This window comes from Coturnix japonica, unplaced genomic scaffold (assembly GCF_054131305.1).
Source record: "Coturnix japonica strain WE unplaced genomic scaffold, WE-NBRP24 Scf044, whole genome shotgun sequence".
Taxonomy (NCBI): domain Eukaryota; kingdom Metazoa; phylum Chordata; class Aves; order Galliformes; family Phasianidae; genus Coturnix; species Coturnix japonica.
The window spans coordinates 400,616-422,260 of NW_028188947.1; the positions used below are offsets into that span (position 1 = coordinate 400,616).

The window sequence follows — 21,645 nt, forward strand, 5'->3', positions numbered from 1 at the left end:
AGGATATTTCAGGACCTATAATGTGTGAAATTCAGTTACACAACAGTGCCTAGGTGCCTGCGTTTCAAGCAACTTTCAGATCACAGCCATGTAAAATAAAAACAAATTCAGTGCAGAAATAGCAATCCTGTACCTTAATACTCATGAGATTATCCATTTTTTACAGCACTCTGACTAAGTTCTAAAACTTGCTCATCCCACTTCACTTCAACAAGTTCCACCAGTTCAAGCAACGCAGTTCTGAGATCCTATGTATGTTAGGCAGATAGAATTGAGCAGTGCAGAAATAATCTCTGACAGCTTTAAGAGCTCCGTTCTGCTTACAAACTCTCAGTCCAAAACTATTCTCAGTTTTAAGGAAATGAACACCTGAAGCAGTTGGATCATCTGCCATTTGCTGCATTCTGCTTCTTGGCATCGTGATTAGCACAAAGGGTTTTCTGCTGTCCTGCAGAGATGGACAAAGTCCTGCTTACAAATGGACCAAGTTTCAGTGTACAGCAGAGTTTGTACCAGACTAACAAGCCACGTCATTCAATTCATTTGCTCAGGTTGTTATGCACTCAGAAAGGAAACAGAACTAACTGTTGAATTCTGAAGGTAATCTGTGGGGTCCTGTAGAGAGTGTTTTTTACAGCTAGTTAGCTGAGAAGGGTCGTAAACACGGTGCGGTTAATCAAGCAGCCATAACACCTGCAAGGACAGTGAGAACATCAGGATGCCCTGTGATGGTTAGAAACTAGCCATGGTTCTGGGAACTCAGCAAGGGAGTATCTTTCAGGATGATAACAACAAGCTGTTAAGATACTCGGGGATGGTATGTAATTGGGAACCAATGATGAGCTCCACTTTTGCAATATGTATGAGCTAATTATCCGTATTATAAATGTACACACAGCCAAGGAATAAACGAGATTAGCTGATCATATGTCAATGACAGGTGTGGTCGTCTGCTTTTCTCCCGCCGTTCTGCAACATACATACATCAAATGAGATGAGATGAAAGGTCTTTTCTCATGGTATATTGATGAACAGGGTGAAGATACTGCTAAACAAGTTTCTTCCCAGCAGGGAAGAAATGAGGATTTTGGAGCGCCTCTAGATAAGGTAGCCGGAGCCATAGAGAAGGCTGGAGTACCAGAGTACATGAGGGAAATAATGCTAAAACATTGTGCACTTCAGAATTGTAATGCTACAGTTCGTGGCATTCTGAGTACTTTGAGGAGTAACTGGACAATAGAGGAGGCATTAGACAGATTATCAAGCGTTCCTACAGGGGCTCAGGCTTTCATAGTTGAGGCTATCAAAGAGCTAGGGGCAGGATTAAAGGCACAGGCTGAGGCTTCTCAGAATCAAGTATCAGCAGCTCTTGCACCCTTACAAGCGTCTGCAGTAACCAGTGCAGGCCCAAGCACCTCTGTTAAATGTTTCCGGTGCGGCGTTAAGGGACATTTGCGACGGAATTGCCAAGCTGTCGGTGTGTGGTGCCAGAACTGCCGCTCGGACAACCACAACACCGTCACCTGCCGTCGCCGGTCAGGAAACCTCCAGCCCAGCGCACAAAAGAACAGCGGCCGCGCTCCGACACAACCAGCCGTTCCCAGCCAACGGCCACCTGCCACCACCCCCACGTCGCTTGCCGCGTTGTCGGCCTCTACGTCCCCCCGCCCTCTGCTTCGCCCACGTCATTCTCCGTGCCTCGTCATGCCGCCCACCCCTCGTCGTGCGCGGTTGCGTCTGTGCAGCCCGCGTGTAACGTGGTTAAAGACGCGGATGGACCGAAACCAGGGGATTGTTGTGACCCCGGTCCAGTAGATCCAGAAAGAGAATCGGACGCATTTCCTCCTGATGATACTTTGTTTGGAGCAGGAACGACAAATTTCCCTACAGCGTACTGTGATGTCTTAGAGCAAGGCAGAAAAGAAACAATATTAAGGGGTGATGCTGACACGTTGCAAACCTTTCCTAATCAGGTCCCCCATTTGGAATCCCTGCCTTGTGAGGCAGTGAAGGAGCTAAGGGAGTCAGTGAGAACATACGGAATTCAGTCAGCCTTTACATACAATCTTTTGGTTGCAAACAGTGACAGTTACTCTATGACCCCTCACGATTGGAAAACTGTGTTAAGGATGATCCTCTCTCCTACGCAATACACCGTGTTTGTCTCTGAATACCAGCTACATAATTTGACTGATACCTCTTTGCCTCAAACTGGGACAAATCCATGTGGCACAACACCTCTTCAACTGTGTCAGACAGATGTCACTCACGTTCCTGAATTTGGCTGTCTAAAATATGCACATGTAACAATAGATACTAATTTTTCTTACGTATTTATCACAGCACATACAGGTGAACACAGTCATGACACCCGTAAACACTGGTTATCTGCTTATGCTGCTATGGGAATCCCACATACTACAAAAACAGATAATGGGCCTGCGTATACCTCTAAGGCCACTCAAACTTTCCTCCAAGAAGGGTGTGTTAAACATACTACAGCCATTGCTCATTCTCCCACTGGACAAGCTATCACTGATCACATTTATCAAACATTGAAATCCATTCTTATTATTATTAAACAAAAAAGGGGGAATATGGGAGACACGCTACAAGAAATATTATGCAAGGTTTTGCTTGTTTTGCTTGTGCTGAATTTTTTGAAAATATTATGTAAGGTTTTGCTTGTTTTGTTTGTGCTGAATTTTTTGAATCGTGATCATAGAGATACAGCTTGTGTGGATCGTCATTTTGAGGCTTCCCCAGTGCTAAAGGAACAGCCTATGGTTAATGTTTGGAATATGGCCATAGGACTTTGGGACTGTTCCCTACCACTGACAACTTGGGGTCGTGAATATGCTCGTATTTCCACAGGGACTGGCCCTATGTGGGTTCCAGCATGATATCTTCGGTCTCATCTGAAGGCAGAAAATAGCATCCAGCCTTCATAGTAATTGTAATTATGTGTTTCTTACTTACTGATATTGCTTTCTAACTTGCTGTGTTATAGATAACATTAGTAATAGTTTGACATAGTGTGTGATTTTCTGTTTTACCAATGCAGTCTCAAGATTTAGAATTTAAGGCATTAGCTAGGATGTTGTGTGCTTCTTCTATTTTAGTAATAGATCAGATGTGTATTAAACAGGATTTGATCTAATCAATACTAGAATCTACAGGAATAGCTCTTTTAATGTTTTAGTACTGTTTGGTTATGATGTTATTAGCCTATTAATTAGCCCCTAGTGATACTTTAGTACATTTGTCCTCTAAAATTGGTTCTATTTGACATGCTACTTGATAAAATTGCACGATCATTAATCAATTATTAGCCCGGATAACTCAGTCGGTAGAGCATGCTTATGAGCATCTTAAAAGCATTTATTGCACAAATTTTAGTGGTCATTAAAATCAATATATCAGAGTATATGAAAATTGAAGACTTTTCCTGATCAGTTACACATTAACACAATGGGACCCTCATGGATTTATTTTCAGGTTACAGAAACTTAGGTTGCAGTACAAACATGTTTGTTCTTTTTAGAGGGTTTAACAGTAATGTTGTTATGTTGTATTTGACTTGTCTCTTTTTTCACTTTTAGAGTATTGTCAATCAAGGCCTTGATTGAGTTATAATAGTTATGTTATTAATTTAAGTAGTGTTGCTATTCTATAGGCAGTATTGTAAGAAGAATTCTACGGAGTGTCCGTCATGGATCCAGATGAGAAGTTCACAGAACAGCAGCTACGAAGCAGGATAAAACTACATGAGAACTGATTGAACAAATGAACTGAACTGCTTGTTAAATATGATTAATCGGCCGTTAAATCAAACCCTTTTTCAGCCTAAAAGAAAACGGGGGAAATGTAGAGAGTGTTTTTTACAGCTAGTTAGCTGAGAAGGGTCGTAAACATGGTGCAGCTAAGCAAGAAGCCATAACACCTGCAAGGACAGCAAGAACAACAGGATGCCCTGGGATGGTGAGAAACTAGCCATGGTTCTGGGAACTCAGCAAGGGAGTAGCTTTCAGTTGATAACAACAAGCTGTTAAGATACTCGGGGATGGTATGTAATTGGGAACCAATGATGAGCTCCACTTTTGCAATATGTATGAGCTAATTATCCGTATTATAAAGGTACACGCAGCCAAGGAATAAATGAGATTCGCTGATCATATGTCAATGACAGGTGTGGTCGTCTGCTTTTCTCCCGCAGTTCTGCAACAAACACCTATATACAAATTTAAGAACACAACGGAGTAACTGTTACTGTTTATTAACAACCAGTTTTAATAATACGATAAAAGTATGTCCTGAGAAAGGGGAACAAACACGCTTCTTCAAGGTTTTTTAGCTGTTCTGGATCTCAGCCGTCGCTTGATGATCAGATGATCACTTTCCTTCTTTTGTTCCTCAGATTCCTGAAGAAAACATTTCAAAAGTTACTCATCTTTTCACACAAGACTGACAAGCTCTTCTTGACCCACGCAAACATATTTCTTCCCCTAAATGGATTTCAGAATGGAATTTGCTTATTATATTTTACTCAGAAAACTATGGGATACCGAGATCATTTTAATGCAGCTTAATCACAAGGAAAAAATATGGAGAATGTACAAAATCCTGTTTATCTTAAAAAAGCACACACATCTGAGGAAAGCCTGAAGGCAGCTTTCATTTTGAAATACTTGTTTTCAAAAGAGTATTATAATACTTGTTTTGTGAAACATGAAGCGTTCAGAAAACATTTTTAGCCTCAATCCCTGTAGCTATGACTTGCCCAGAATTTCAGTTCTCGGTTCAGTTCCATGTTCTCAGAACTACAGTGAGAAAAAAAATTCTCATCTTCTTCATCCTCTAACAAAAAAAAATAACATTTTGGTTTCTGCCCCTATCATTCATCAAATCATCAAAAAATTCAGAGGGATATTACAGTATGGGCAAATGATCACTTTGCTGAACAGAAAAAGGACTCTAATATAATTAAAAGATGCAGTTCCAACAGAGCAAGAATGTTCTTAGCACAATAGCTGCCGACAGAGTGATGAAACTGGCACATCAGATCCTCTGCAAGTTGGCTTAGACAGGAGATCATAGTTTAAGCATACCTAAAAAGCTGTCTAAGTTGTGCTCTAGAAAAGCGTGTAGTAGAATAATCCCACTCCGACACACTGAAATTATCTATGATTCCAAATTAGAAGACATCTCCGTGATTGCTACATCACCTACTTAGTAAACTGTAAGCCAGCCAAACACAGAGATCTTTGAGGACAAACTAAAACAGAACAGCAGGAAGACCAACAAGAATGACTTGGTAGAATAAAGAAATACCTCAGTACTTTCAACCTCCTCCTGCAAATAGATGAAACCTCCAGTCTGTTTGGACTCCTTAGTAGTTTATTTTAAGCCAAGACTACAGTATAATTGCTTACCAAAGAAGCAGGTCTATCTAGAGGGCCAGAAACGACAGTGGAATACAGCTTCCTTTTGCATCGTTTTGGCTTGGTCTCTCCTTCTTCGAGACTTTCAGGTTCGTTTGATTTAGGAGAACTTACTGCTGACATCAGCTTCTTGGCTCGAAGAAATTTGTTTTGATACATAAACCAATCAACTTACTGGTTTTGTGAGTCTTTAAACCACTGAATGCAAAAAAAGCTTCGTAACAAACTTGGTTTATAAATGACACGTAAAATTTAAGTGAAAATACTCAGAAATTGTATTTGTTCATCGAGGTTCTTTATTGCTTCTATAGCTGAAACAGTTTATAGCTTCAGGTACGGCAGCTTAAAGCACGCATTAAAATGGAGTATGAAAGACAATCATGGCTCAGAAGTCGCTGGAAGTCAGAAACTTCAGCAGGAGTTAAACAACAGGCCTAACTTTCGTGCTGACAGAAGCACAAGACAGAACCAACTTTCTCTGTATACTTGTAGGTTTTCACAAATGTAATAATGAATCTCTGAAGAGACGAATAAATGCATTTACTTCATAAATCAAAGGACAAGACAACTTTACATGGCAGACAAGTTCTCTAAGAACACATACATTAATAGCCTACAGCAGAAACAAGCCATTCTACAATGTCTAGAAAACATGGAATAAAACTTATTCTTCACCAACCTTTAGAGTGTATAATAGAAGGAGAGCTTTGAATAAAATCTCCAACTTTTTGCAGTGTTTCATCCTTCTTTTTAGTCAGTCTTGAAGCATGTACTCGCTTTCTCAGGAAGTAGTCTTTTCTGGATTTCTGTTCAACAGAGATGTGAACATGTGAAACAACAGATGGGAAAAATCTACTACTCATACTCTGACCATGCCAAGGATACTGCTATCACATGTGAACATCTGTTTTTAAAAACTGCCATGCATATTAATGATATGAACCTTAGTTTAATACAAGGGCTTCACTTACAAAAGCACACGATAATACACTAAAGCTTCTCTTCCCAACTATTCAGTGTGCAATATCCTTCCCTCCAAATCATTACACAGTACAGCCATTACACGCTCTGGGGACAGACTGACTTGCCCTTTGGTTAGCTTATAGAATTTAATAGGAAGAGCTCATAAGCATGTAAGATTCCCATTCAGGTATACACATAAGGATAAGACACTGCTTCTTCCGTGTGACCACACAATTACAGGAAGTCCCAAGCTAGCTTCAAAACTAGAACAAAAACCAACCATTTTCTCATCACTTGCAGAGGGTGAATTAAAAGCCATGACAGATTTTGTATTTTTCGTGCTCTTACTTTTCACAAAATCCTGGGAAAATAAGACATGTTTCAGCCATGATTCTTTTGGAAAGAACAATTGATGTCACAAAAGTGAACACTTTAAACACTTTTGCTAATAGTAGGAAAGTATTTGCTAGTGGTAACTATTCCACTGTAAATCAGATAATAAATAAGCATTCAATTATAAAAACAGGACATTAAGATATCAGTATTAGACATCTCATGATGTCTAAAAAGCTGATTTATGTCTACAGGTTTCAAAGAAAATACACAATGGAGTTAAGAGAAATTCCCTTCTCTTAAACCATTATCACTGAGCTTGGCTATTAGTTTTGTTCATTAAAGCAGTTCATTGATTAAATTCTTCAACTACTTTACTGAGGTAGAAATAGCATTTTTTTAATGCTTAAATGAGAATGGTAAAAAGGCATCAGATATTTTGTTTTCTGTTGGGTCTAGGTCATACCTCATCCATGTCATCACTTCTTTTCTTTTTTGCCTTAGGCATTTTCACTCCTAAAGGTATCATGCTGCCGTGCTGCTTTATCTCCGTCTTATCAGGTTGCAAAGGTGTCAGTGGGATTTCCACCTCCGGTTTTGGGAACCGACTAGTTTTGCCATTTTCTGCGGACACTCCAGAAGAGTCGAGGACAGTTTCCAAATGCTCCTGATAGCACAGAAGAATTTTAAGTGCAAGTGTTAAGGTAGCCATGAGATTAAAAAGCTATAAAGCATCTGGAAAAGGATATGTAAGCATTCGATTTTCCTGCTGTAAGAACACTTGTAACAGAAGAAGTCTATTTCAGTTACAGCAGAGTTTTACCCCTCTTTCCTAGAACTTGTTACATTTAAAATTATTTCCAATCTATGATCACAAAAAAAGTTCTTCATGTTAAACTGAGCCTGATACTTTACAAGTCATTTTTTCTCAAGGGCACAGACAACTACACTTTTTTTTAATAGAGAATGGTGGTAGAACTGACACGATTTTCTTCATCTCAACTCTGCTGTGTCAGAACTGGGCAGGAACAGGAGCATTTGATTCAAGTGTTCGATTAACTTCCAGCTTAATCTTAGGGAATTTGCCCTTCCTCTTCTACACTAGAGATGTTATTTACATAAGTAAGGTCCAGCTGGCAAGGTGCAAGCCAAGTACAAGTCATTAAAGAGCTCCATTGCTATCTTTTCCCTGGAGAGAATACAGACATTCAAGCAATGACACCGTACTTAAGCTGAAGGCTATCATGTACCTGCTCATGGTCAAATGGCAGCAAATGCACAGCTAAGTGACAGGGAAATGTCAGTATGCATTTCCCCAGCAGCACTTACTGTCCACAATCCACCCAATCCTGTTTTTCTCAACAGGAACAACAAAGTCAGAACTGAGATCACCTGGACTCCTCCTTCTCTATGGCAGGAATTCAGCTAGCATATCAAAAATGAGTTCAGTTGCTGGTTGAACACATGGAAGACAGGCTGCTGGGGACATCAGAAAATGGTAGATGGCTGCTTCTACTGCTGCTAGTAACTAGCAAACTCCAGTGTCCCAAACACAGACTAGCAGCTTTTACTACTTACACTGTTCCAACCCCCTGAGGGGAGTCTTCTTCCTCTCAAAAAGTTACCAAAGATTGTAGAAAGACAAAAAGTAGTCAGAGCCACTTTATCAGGCTCTGCTAAGAATCTGAATGGAGTATCACCACCCACTGTATTTCCAGTAGCATGTTGGTTAATAAATCAAGTTGGTTAATAAATACTTTGTTTTTAAAATATATGTAACTGCTATTTTATGAAAGTTAGCAATTAAAAACTTATATAGGAATGATTAACATCATCTGCTAACAAAACAATCTCCAGAAATCCTGCAGAGGAAGAAAATAAGTTCAATTTGCTGTGCCCGTTTCAGTGGCTCCATGAATTTTTTCCAAGTAACTTATCTAATCATGAGCCACTTCATAAGCATTAACATGAGGAGAGTTTTCAACAGCACCTGACAAAAATTCATCACACAATTGTTTCAACAGCTTTTATTCCTATCAAAGGCTATAAAAACAGGTGATCTGATCACCTTGAAAGGGATAAATAAATTAAAACTTGGGAATTGTTTAGAGAACATGAGATCTTTTCCTACTCATTCCTTATCAAAAGCAATACAATCACAACATTTTCAGATCTGAAGTTTCATACTAACCTCAGATTCATTTAATGAAGTGAGGCTCCTAGTACATCGATGTGACAAATAATTGCCTTCAGCTTTGCATCTTAATGGAATACTTTCTCCAGTTTTAGTTTTGCTTTGTTGTTTCCTAGGCTGTAAATATTTAAAAGGAGTAAAGATTAGGCTATGCATTAGACCTCCAAAATCTCTCGAGTTTTCTAAAGTTACAGTGTAAAACCTCAAGCTCAGACGCCACATGAACACGTAAGCTGAAACACAGCACAAGTGTGGGAAGGTAGTAACATCTATTCATTGTGTGATCTTCAGATACACCCTACTGGGTCTCACTAACAGTCTCAGGCAGTATTCTGCCTCCAAAAGAGAGAAAGCGAGACATTATTTAAGGACAAAATCTGTAACGCTGGTCGTTTTGTCATCCATTCCCCCCATACTCTGCACGCTCACAGCTGCTATGTTAGAACACCAAAGGCTAAACCTCTGCCTAATCTTCAGCATCCACATACGAATACATGGAAAACTGCATGGAAAAGTTCCATAATGTACACACAGAGATGGTGTTCTAGTAAATACAATATTTTTGAGAAGATGAGAGCTCATGCTTGAGTGGAAGACAAAAAGAACCAACAAGTACTGATCACTGAATATGTAGTTAAAGGACTATATGCTAAGAAAAATGATTCCAGCTCCAGTATCTCCTAGGAAAACAGAAGAACAAAAAGGGGTTAACAAGATGTTAAGTACTGACTTTCTATAAATATAATCATACTTTTTCATTTACAGAGTCATTCCTTCTACTTTGTCTTTCTTCAAGTAAAGGTATTTCCGGCAAACACTGAGGGCTACTGTGGTTAATGCGTTGTTTTAATTCCTTTATAAAGTCATCTTTGTCAGCCAGTTCTTTTCTTAACTCTTCTATCACAGTTGCATTATCCTAATAAACAGTAAAAACTGCTGAGTTGTGGGATTGGCAAAAGGAATTAACACACACAAGCAGTATTGCAATTACTTAGTAGCATCAGTTTTAGAATTGCAGGCTAGAACACTTAACTATTCAAGAACAGTAACATTTCACTGTTACAAGTGCAGTAGTCACAGAATTGCCTGGGAAGTTGTAATACAATATATTTTGATTCTTCTATTTTACTTATGTGCTTCAGCCTTCATCTCTCTTAAGATATAATAACCCGAGCTTTTATTTGTTCCCAAATCCTCGGTACTGTGAGAAAGTCGACAGTTGTAGGGGAAGTTTTGCTATGAGAACATCTTTCTTCTCAGAGAAAGTGAATCCAAACATTCTCAAAAGAGCACAACTCATTTAGTCTTCTGTTTAGCTTCTGAAATTCTATGCTACGGCTTAGATTGGCTATCCTGATTAAAAGCTGGATGTTGAAATAAGAAATGCAACTTCCAGAGATCATCCCCCCTCTGCTTTTTGGTGCTTCCCTTAATCTCTCTCCACGTCCCCTTCTGTCTTTTCATGCCATTGTAGATACTACCTCAGAGAAAGCAAAGAAAGTAAGAAACCTGAGACAGAACTACTGTCTGAGTATTGAGCCTAGCTTGGGATCCGGAAATGCTGTGAATTATCAGAAAAAGCTACAGATGTCCAGTATGATTGTAGGATCATAAGCATCAAACTGACATCTGCTTATCTGAACTACTGAAAAAATTGAAATTTTAGTAATTAACAGAAATTCTGTTTCTGAAGAACAAAAATAAAAGCTGGTGCTTTTTTTGGTTAGTTGCACATGATGTCAATACGACAGTGTTCAAGAACAGAACCACACCCAGAATACAAAGAGCAGGTACAGGAGTCTTACAGAATTTATGGGTAGCTAATCAGGTAGGAGGAAAGGAGAGCTGACCTTGCTTGAATCCTTTAAGGCAGATTGTCTCAGTTCTGCTATTTCTGTCTCTTTTTGTATGGCATTAGAAGCCAAAGTTTTGAGCTGTTTTTCCAAAGCTTCAACTAACTGATCTCTCTCCTCACGCCACTTTTGAAGATTATGGTCCTTTTCCTCCAGCTCCTATATTTCATGATGAAAGAAAAGCATACACAGTAGAAACAAGCAGAATTTTTAAGACAGCCTAGAATTAATAAGTTTTTCATATAGCATAAATAAGGACTCAAGCTGATAAAAAGAGTTTATGGTAAGACATTTCAATTAACATATTGTGATGTCACTCAACAAGATCAGGTTACATGCATGTATTACATATGTATTTACTATGCAGATTATTGTATTTAAAGCAATCTGCCAGTGCTCTGTAGTGACTAATTATTTGAATATCTTTCATGGTCTACCGCTAATTTCAGTTGGCCACTTTAATTTTGCTCATATTTTTTTTTTTTTTTTGACCTTTTTCCTGTTGCTTGGAAAACCTGCATCATTCATTTAATAAAAATTAAGAGCAAGAAAAATACCTGTTTAAGTTGTTGGATAGTATAGTCTTTATAATCCAGCTCATCCTTAAACTGGTTATTAATCCTTTCAAGTTCTTCCATCTTGTTCCTGAGGGATTCCTCCACAGAACGCATCGTGGACACCTGTAATGTAAGCACAGCTCACGGTTCATTAAAAGACTTCTGTAATCCAACCTGGCCAAATACTTCTTTGTTAAATAAAGAGGAATTCACAAACAAGTGCTGAGTAGGAAAACAACAGCAAGTGCAAGGTTACCAAGGAAGACATGAATTCATTTTTAAGCTTCAATTTTCCACCCCAAGCACACCCAATAAACTTTCAGACTAAGATCCTGCAAAATGGGTTTTAAGATATCTTCTTGTTTAATAATTAAATTTTAACTATTAACATAACTGAAGCTGAAATTGAAGAAAAAAAATATACATGCTTATATTAAAGAGCCTCTGGAAATTAGTCTATTTCTCTTCAAGTAAATAGCATTCTTCTTCCCAGTTATCAGCGTTTTTTCACAAGACTTAGGTTTTAGGCTTTGGAGTTACCACGGATACCAATGGCAAGTCACCAGTAACGTAGAGATAATAACAAGTCCCCTCCAGAGGCAGATTAGCTATTCTCTTCACAAACCTTATTCCAGACTACCAACCAACTTTACTTTCCTCTGTTCATTATCTATGTGAAACCATGTTTTAACTTCTGGTCCCCTCTAGAGCTTCAATGGCAACTTTACCTAAGATTTGCTGCTAGCCACACTAGTGTGAAATTTCCAGCTTCATAGTTAAAGTTTGAGAAGTTTTAACAGCAGAAAGCCAAGCATAATCTTACAGAAAAAAATAGCTCAGTTGACTACAAACCTCGCTTTGTACTTGCTGAATTTGTTTCTCAGCATCAGAATGTTTGTCTTTTAGATCTGCATACTCTTCTTCTTTCCTCTGCAAATCTTTTTTCAAATTCAATACAAGGGCAGAACTCTCAGAAAGAATATTTTCTAGCCTTATGTTAAAAATAAAGAGACAAAGAACATTACTGTTACACATCTCATGGAAACAGCAATTACAGCTCAATCCATGCCCTGCCTGTTGGTTTCTATTTGTAAATAGACTCTTAAATCTATCTAGACCAGTGACAAGATTTAAACAATTACTTTTGAATTTCAGCTTGCTTCTCATAATCAGATGCTGAAACAATAAATTATTCAGATGCTATTCTGAGGGATGTACAACAAAACCACCAGAAATCCCCATATTATTCTTTATTTCCTTGCACACTCCTGTTTTCCCTTGGAACTCAAGTAGCATACCAAAGCATCCTAAAGTAGTAGTTTGGCCATTGATTAGCATGCAGATGCATTAAGTCGAAGGGATGTTCCCATTAACTATTTTTAACTCTAGTTCATTCTCAAAGGGCTCTAAGTTAACTCAGTGGTTACTTACGATTCTATACGTTGCACTTTCTCCATTTCACTCTTTTCCTTTTCCCGAAGAGAGTGTTTCATCTGCTCCAAGCTGTTTTTCAGCTGCATAACTTCTTGAATCAGATTTGCTTCATTGCTACTTAACTTTTCAAACTTTTTGTCTGCATTTGCAGACTTCTCCTGCAGAGTTGCTGTAACTGTCTCCAGATTAACAATAATAGATTCTTTTTCTTTAAGTAATTCATTGAGTTTTGACACATTGTCTTCCATTGTCTTGGAAGCCTCCAGGCGATATTCAAGCTCTCTTATTTTTACCTCACAGTTGGCAACTTCCTCCTGAAATTGTGCAATCACTCTCTGATCTTCTGATCTTCTGCAGTCTTTTCTTCAAAGTCCTGAGTTTTATTTTCTATTTGCTCATGTAACTGATTCACAAGATCATCTTCCTGACTAGTGTGAGTTGTAATCTCACATAGCTTCATTACAAGTTGATGATTATGATTTTCAGCATTATTCAGTCCCGCCTTTAGGTTTTCATTGTCTTGAAGCAGTGCTTTGATGTGCTGACTTTTTTGTGAGGAAACATCAACAATACTTCTGCATACTTCCCAAATCCTTTCAAGACTATAGTTAAAGGAGATGTCCTGCACAAGATCTGAGATGGAAGAAGTCTGTGACTGAATGCATGCAGAACTAATTTGAGATGTCCCTGTCTCATCTTTTTCTGAGTCTGAGGAATCCTTTACACTGACAAAGTCAGTACCGATGGCGTGAAACTCTAAGTGACATTTGTATAATTCATCTAATTTGGTCCGCATTTCTTTTACTTGTGACACTTTATCAATTATATATTCTTTGGCAACTTCTATGTTGTTAGTTAGTTGGGCATTTTTGTCTTCTAGTGTCATATTTATAGATTTCTGTTCATCCAGTTCAGAAGCAATTTCCCGATAGTCAGCTTGACCCTGCAGAATTTGTTCACGAAGGACATCAGCTGTTTCTTCAGAAAAAGAAAGCTCAATACGCAGGCTTGTTACCTGCTTACTGAAGTCTTCTTTTTTATTTTTTTCTCTTCTGCATTGTTCTTCAAGCACAGTTAAATGATGTTCCAAGATTTCAGTTCTTTCCCTCAGTGCTAGTACTTCCTTTCGGTACGCGGAGCACTTTTGTTTCATGTGTTCAATTTTCTTTTGCTCTACAGTGTTCTTTTTCTTTCTCTCATTTACAACTACTTTAAAACAAACAAACAAACAAAAAAAAGGGAAAAGGTATGTAGCTCAGATTGATTAAAATCATTATTACATAGCAGTTCACAACACCAAGTAGCAACTTCTAAGTGAAAAACTGTCATAATATGCAAGCCATGCCCTCACATCACATAGTATTTGATACTAGTGAAGGAATTAAAGTCCTCTGAACACGTAATCAGGTGCCTCAGATTTCTATACAGAATTAACAGCAAAAGGTTTTCAGTCTGGAAGAACACTTTTACCATGGCACTACTCAAACCTTCCACTCCACACCAGTAGAAAATCTTATTAGATCTAAGAAACATGGGAACGAGATAGATAATTCACAGCTATATTCTTTCTATCTTCCCTGCTTCAGCAATCCCTATAAGGCAGCCAGGAATCACTCCATCTACATCTAAATGGTAGATAAACAGTACTCTAAGAAATTTCATTCCAACTCACAGTCCTCTTACTTTCAAAAGAAAGATAAAACCCTGGACAAGTTGATCACTTAAGTGTTGATATCTGTCTCTCTTATTCAGTTGATCTCTAAACAAAATATGAGGATTCCTACTTCTGTCCACACTTACTCTTTTGCATATAAAGTTCACGCATAAAGTTGTACAAATTTGCAGATTCAAGTTTCCATAAATATTCCATTAGCTTGGGGCTGTTTTTTTCTTTAACTGGGTAGCAATTAGCTAAAATCACATGCATTTTCTTTCTATCAAAAGCGACTTCTGTATTTCATCATTGCTTTAGAATCCAGTTATGTCCATTCCATAATATGCATACTTTAAGTATTAGAAAAATAAATATAAGTCAAGACTTACTAGGGATTGGGTCACCACAACAATATATTCCATGGTGATTCTTGTACAGTCCTTTTATTACTACAACTACAGAAATGCAGAATTTTATAGCGCCCACGTGCAGCCTGCATTACATACAGATTCACATGTACTGCATGGAAACAGCCTCTTAACTCATCTAAGGATTTTTATATACAGCCCTCAACTGATTTAAAAGTCATACTGAAGAAACAGCAGTGGCGTATTCCACCCCAAACCAGGTTTTGGGTTTTGACTGCTGCTCCCAGCAACACTAGTGAGGGGAATATGATTTATAAGTAATCTAAACACTTTATGCTGAAAACAACAAGCAAGCACTAAAGCAAGATAAATAAGACTAGGGAGAAGATGTGTAATGTTCAGTCTAGAAGCTCCTTACAGAGGAAGTAGGGAAAAAGCATTATTACAGAGCATAGGAAACAAGACCTAAAAGCTCAGAGAATGGTGTAAATACCCTGAACTTGAAGCTGAGATAACCTAGCATCTCCTAAAACACTTTTGCTCGTGCTACTTATATAATTAATTCTACAAAAGAACCAGCACAACATACCTGTGCTCATTGTTCTACTGTGTATATTTAACATAGCTAAAGAATATATATTAAGCGGTTTTTGAAATTGGATGCTATTAATACTCACAAATAGAAGAAAATTTTAACATGATTGAATACTCAGTACTTCTTAACAGAAAACTTCATGCTGACATTGTGACTATCAGCTACCCATTTTAATTCCTATGTGGAGCATTGCTGTCATTAATTTTTAAATGAGAGCTTTGGTCATATGATTAGAACAAACCCACTACTATTTGGAGTATGGAGGAGTCCACATCCCTCCCTCAGTCTCTGGTAAGATGCTTATATGTGATGCCATTCAGTGGTCACATTAGGATTCAATATTTATGCCAAATAAAGGCAGCAGGGACAAATCATCCAAGAACAGCATCTCATCCAAAGAAGGCCTTGACTTTCTCCCTTGCACATATTTTGCAAGAGGAATACAAGAAAGGAAGGGAATACAGCTAAGTTTTACATTTTCCCTTCTACATTGTATATGCCTTCCGTAATTGTTCCGTAATTGGATTCCGTAATCCATGCTCAGCTGTGCCCAGAAGTGAAGTTAAATGCATCAGAGCTTATCCAAACCATTTTGCTCAAATATTGCCCATGAGCGAGCAATTAGCAGGTCGTCAACAATTTTGATAGTTGCTTCAGGAAAAACAAAACAAACAAACAAAAAAAGGCACTTGAGCAGCTGATGCTACTCAGAAGATCAGCAACAGCAGTTGAAACAATCCTAAAGAAACTGCTTTAAAACTATTACCAAATCTGCAAGTGCATCAACAGATGAGGAAAAAGCAGCAAAAAGGAAAAAAATAGTGCAAAAACTTTTATTCTTAAGCATTCAAAAATGAACAGCATAGGACCTTCTGAAAAAGGGATATTTACATAACAGTTACTTCTATTTACAGTTTAACACAGTGGCTTTTCTCCTTATACCATAAAGTACGCGCTTCACAGCCTTTTGCTTCCTATCCGGAATAGGAAGCAATTTATTGTTTTGGAAGACACCCTGTTCAATGATGGAAGAAACTGTACCTTTCTTTGGAGGTGGCTCTTCCACAGTAGGCTTATCTTCATCAGTACTGCGCTTTCTTCCCACTTCCAACTCAGTTTTATCTTGTTTCAGTGCTTTAACTGAAAGCACTGAAAATTGGCTGCTTTCAGTTCCTTTATTAGTGTTCTCTTCTGCCGGTTCTGCTTTAATGGTAGTTAAATGGTAGGTAGTCTTTTCCTGTATTGATATAAGATCAGTTACATTGAAGCTTAACAAAAGGAGCACTTAAGTCTCAGTAATCTTCTGTAGGCAAATATTTACACAAAACCATACAGCTAAAATATTTACCCGGTGACTCTATAGACATCAGTTACAAATCTCAATAGCAGACAGAACAAGTACACCTTCAGATAATGACAAGTGCAATACTCGGTAGAGTATACAAGGGAAAGCAAGAGCCTAGCAGGTTACAAAGTAAAAGACTTGCACACAATCAAGAGTTTACCAGTTTATCAAAGAATTTCCTGTTTCCAAGAAGTCAACAAAATTACAAACATGGTCAAAGAGCAAATGGTCAGCTCTCATACAAGTTCATCACATCACACTTCTGCTAAGCTGCTAAAATCACTTTCATCGTGACAGATATAATCCAACCTTAAAGCTTAGTCAGCTCTGTCACGCATATTTTAGATTGTGTCCTTGACCACAAGTGAAGCTTCCTTACTTACAAGATGACGATTGTTAAGCCATGCTGGCACTGCCAAGGACTGATTATTCATCTTTAGTAGCTTATGAAAAGAAAAGCCTCAGAAGTGTTCAGGCCACACAATCTCACAGATAGAGTTGGAGCCTTGTTCTTGGAAGAAGTAATAGGTGAGGACATGACTACTCATCACAGTCAGCTTTAATACCATGGAAATACTAAGTTGCAGTGATGCAGACAGTCAAAGACTAAGAAGGGTCAAGTTGCTAAGCTTACAAGGTTAGAGATCTGAGTGACAGAATTAACTATAAATGTTTTCAGAGCTACTTCAGGCTACCAAACATCAAAAAATGAACAAAAACCACCAGAAGTGGTATGCACACATACTTAATCAAGCTAGTCTTCACATATTCAGTAGCTCGCAGTACATTAGTCAGGATAAAGTTTTATGGACTGCATAGAACGTGGAGATATCCTGACCATTCCTACTCGTACTTCCAACTCTACTCAACATACTTTTACTGTTGCTCTTCCTCTGATGTAGGAGTGTGAGGCAGGAGTTAGTGGAACACACTGATATTTTTGTTGTTTGTGTTAACAACAACTACCTTCAGATCAATTTGAATTGTTTACAATTTCAAGCGAGTACCAGCTACATACAGAAAATCAGTTTTCCAAAAATGTGTTGATTACAAGCATAGAATTAGTGTTTTTCTTTTTTTGTATAAGGATATGGAGATGTGTAAAACTCACATAATCTTTTACTTTTTCCTCTAAATGAGATTTTAAGTCTTGTAGCTCTGTAATAAGGTCATCTTTCTGCACCACGATGTCCATTAGCTCTCGAATCCTTTCATTTTGTGCATTCATTTCCTTAGAAATAAAAAATAAAAAAAATTCAGTCATCAGTTTCTAATGGAGTGTTAAGTAGCTGAATTACACAATGCATTAAAGGCAAATTCAGTTAAGCTAAGCTCGGTAAGAAATCTATTAATGGAGCCTACTGGAATAGCATTTTAAGCTACCACAAGTTGGTATTAAAACAATTTTACACAACATCTTCTTGATAAAGTTACCTCAGTTGCTTCTTTAAGTTGCTCATCAGACTCATCCAATTTAATCACCTGCATTTCAAAGTCTGTAACACACAGAAAAGGTTGTGTTACATAAGTAGCCAAAAGATAGTTTATTAAGTAATCAATTTTACCAGATATTCTAACGTTTAGGTAGCTTTTGAACAGATTAATTAATTTGCATGTGGTCTTCACTTATTGGGAGTGATTCAAAAGTTTTCTATATTTCTTGGAACGAAAACATTGCATCAACAAGACATAAAGAAGAGTAGAGATTGCAATATAAAAGTAAAAATCAAGATATAGACATTTAACCCCATACTTACAAAAGCGTAAAGCTGCTAGTTGCAGTTTAAAGGAGAGGGGGAAAAAAAGAAAAGAAATAACCAAAAACCGTGGAATTGCTGAACCTGAATATACACAAGGAACAAACTATCACTTATCTACAGGCTATGGTTCCAAAGGTAGAACATCTCCTCTAATTCCTACTCAAACTGGTTATTTCTCTTTTAGATTAATGAACTATTTCTGTCTTCTACCTTTCACATCGCATAACTCACCTTTGTTCTTCTGCATCAGCTCTTCAGTTTTAAGTAGTTTGGAGTTTTTCTCTGTTAGCTCTTCTTTGGTCTCCATCAGTTCAAAGTTAGTTTTCTCCAGCTGCTTTTCAAACCAGCCAGTATCTTCCTTCGGGTCCTCCAGGGATACAGTGTAACTATGTGCTGCCTCAGCTTGCTCTTTAATATCCATGACATCATAATGCACAGAATCAAGAATGCCCTCAGGATCAACACAGGTGTCAGGCACTATGCTATGTTCTCCACCCTGAAACGTAATTTATAATCAGTTAAAACTGGTGAATAGCTGACTACATAATAGCTGTTATTTCTACACATAGTCTGGATAGCCACTATGAAGACAGCCATACAAGAAGTTTTTAATTTCAGCTTCAAAACCCACCTCGCAAATTCACATACAACACGACAGTGATTCATATGGGGGGAAGATAAGTGGCATTCTAGTAACAGCTAATATATTTTATAGTATTTGATGACCACGCTCCCTTTTTTTTTTTTTTTTCTTTTTTTAAATATTACCCCAGATTGATCTCCTTCAAATTTAACGTACAAGTTCGGATTCCCCTTTTCTCTGTATACAGCGTAAATTTTCATTTTGTGTTGCAGAAACAAGGAAAACGCCCAAATTCCCAAAGCTTTCTGAAACTGTTCTTAAGGCTCAGCAACTATTCCTGCTAGATGAAGAATAGATGTATCTTGCTCATCATACAGCAACACAGCATGCACTTCTTTGTAAACAGCCTTGTGTTTCTACAAGATGTGCCCATAACATTTAAATAGTAAAAAGGAAAATATTTAAGAAAAAAAAAAGAAAAATACCAGGGTGTCATGGTTTAATAATTTTGTAATTTTGCTATCAGTATTCCACATCATAACGTCATATAAAGCATGAATAATTTTACTGCTCCCGAACACTTGCAGTATATTGATGATATTGTCATGTGGGGCCATACAGCAGCAGAGATTTTCAAGAAAAGAAAACAGATAATCCAAATTCTTTTGCAAGCTGGTTTTGCTATTAAGCGCAGCAAGGTGAAGGGGTCTGCCCAGGAAATCCAGTTCTTAGGTGTAAAATGGCAAGATGGGCATCGACACATCCCAGCAGATGTGATTGAAAAAATCACTGCTATGTCTCCTCCCACCAACAAGACAGAGACCCAATCTTTTCTGGGAGTAGTGGGCTTTTGGAGAATGCATGTCCCAAACTACAGCCACATAGTGAGCCCTCTCTATCAGGTAACACGGAAGAAGAATAATTTCTCATGGGGTCCTGAGCAGCAGCAGGCTTTTGAGCAGAGAAAACAAGAGATAGCCCGTGCCGTGGCCTTGGGGCCAGTACGGACAGGACAGGATGTAAAGAACATCCTCTACACTGCTGCTGGAGAGAAAGGTCCCACTTGGAGTTTGTGGCAAAGAGCTTTAGGAGAAACCCAAGGCCAACCCCCGGGACTTTGGAGTCGAGCATATAAAGGGTCTGAGGAGTGCTACACTCCAACTGAGAAGGAGATCTTAGCCATGTACGAGGGGGTTTGGGCTGCTTCTGAAGTACTTGGGACAGAGGTTCAGCTCCTTCTAGCACCTCGCTTGCCTGTGGCCCCCCTGTCACGGACACAGGTAGATTTTTGTTTAAACCGTGACAACTACCCAGAATGCAGCATAAGGGAATTTTTGCCTAGAACTCTGGAGGACTATTTGTAACTCAGAAAGGTCAGAGATAGAAAGTTCACACTGATTTCTGGGTCACCAGCCTCACCGTACATCAGCATTTTTGGTTTTTAGATGATACATAAAGTTCTCAATGGCACTGCTCTAGTCGGTAGTTCTTTCCCTTTCTGTGCAGCTTGCTCTGTGCATGGCTTGTGAACCGCTATTCAGGCCAGACAGCTGCAGCCCCAAAGACCTGCCATAAATGTACAAATTCTACCAGGATAATTTCTTGGTAGTGGAGAAACAGGATGCGCAGTCATATGGCTCTCACACATACCTTGTACAACCAGCTTGGCTCTGGACTGGGCATCACCAATGTCACAGGTGTACACGTCACTGTCACTTTTCTCCAGATTTTTTATGCACAGCTGCAGGTCTCGTCCTTTCTGTGCCCTCTTGTATTTCCTGCCAGGCCTGAGCTCAGCAATGCCTTTCCTCCATATGACGAAGGATGCGGCTTTCTCGCTCTGACATGTAAAAAGTGCACTTCCACTTTCTTCAATTTTCACATCTGAAAGTTCCTTGATAAAATAATTAGGTTTTTCTGGAAGGAAAAAAAAAAGGAAGAGGGTGTAGGACAAAGGGATTTGTTACCACAACAAGTCCCAAGCATACAGAGGTGTCCTGAATCTCCTTTGCCCTCATTTCAGAATATCACATAGAGATGCAAAGAGTCTAAGAAGACCACAGAGTCCACCCATTTACATAGGTTTGATAATTCCAGTAGATATCTGGAAAGTTCAATACCATTATACATGCGCTGGTAGGATCTCATCTGATAAACTGCATATAGTTTTGATTACACATATTCAATATAGACTAATTCAGATTGCCATCTTTTCTTGGCTCACTAACACCCAAGATCATAGAACCATAGAATGATCACAGAATCATAGAGTGGCCTGAGTAGGAGAGGACCTCAAAGAGCATCTAGTTTTAAACCCCCTGTCAAGGGGCCACCAACCACCAGACCAGGCTGCCCAGATCCACATCACACTGGAGAATCATTCGGTTTCCAGATTATTTTAAGGAAAAGATTTTAATCCATCGTATTTTCTGAAAACTAAGAATTGATCCTGCTCAAGGAAACAGAAGAGAAAAACATCACCCACAGGCTGCAGATATTTACCTCGACTTCTCTACATGCCATCCCCAGTGTGCTTTTCAACTCACCTTGCACAGTGACCCTGGC

General features: G+C 38.5%; 1 protein-coding gene across 1 annotated transcript; it reads right to left on the reverse strand.

The window, feature by feature from the left end:
- Positions 1–1,192: 1,192 nt before the first annotated feature.
- LOC146752512 (kinesin-like protein KIF20B) lies at positions 1,193–17,965 on the reverse strand. Its single transcript, XM_085531746.1, has 12 exons — positions 17,849–17,965; positions 16,434–16,629; positions 13,108–13,984; positions 12,194–12,332; positions 11,342–11,464; positions 10,782–10,943; positions 8,929–9,048; positions 7,204–7,404; positions 6,121–6,247; positions 5,433–5,575; positions 1,592–1,737; positions 1,193–1,229 (listed from the first exon to the last, which is right to left on the reverse strand). Exons 1-12 carry the CDS (start codon positions 17,963–17,965, stop codon positions 1,193–1,195), a joined length of 2,388 nt encoding a protein of 795 aa, XP_085387872.1.
- Between the last annotated feature and the right edge of the window lie 3,680 nt (positions 17,966–21,645).

Coding starts and splice junctions, on each gene's coding strand:
- LOC146752512 (XM_085531746.1), bottom strand. CDS start 17,965: ATGAATGCACAAAATGAAAGGATTCGAGAGCTAATGGACATCGTGGTG. Junction 13,985..16,433: donor AGAGCCACCTCCAAAGAAAG/GTACAGTTTCTT, acceptor TTTGTTTTAAAG/TAGTTGTAAATGAGAGAAAG. Junction 12,333..13,107: donor GAAGATCAGAAGATCAGAGA/GTGATTGCACAA, acceptor TTTTAACATAAG/GCTAGAAAATATTCTTTCTG.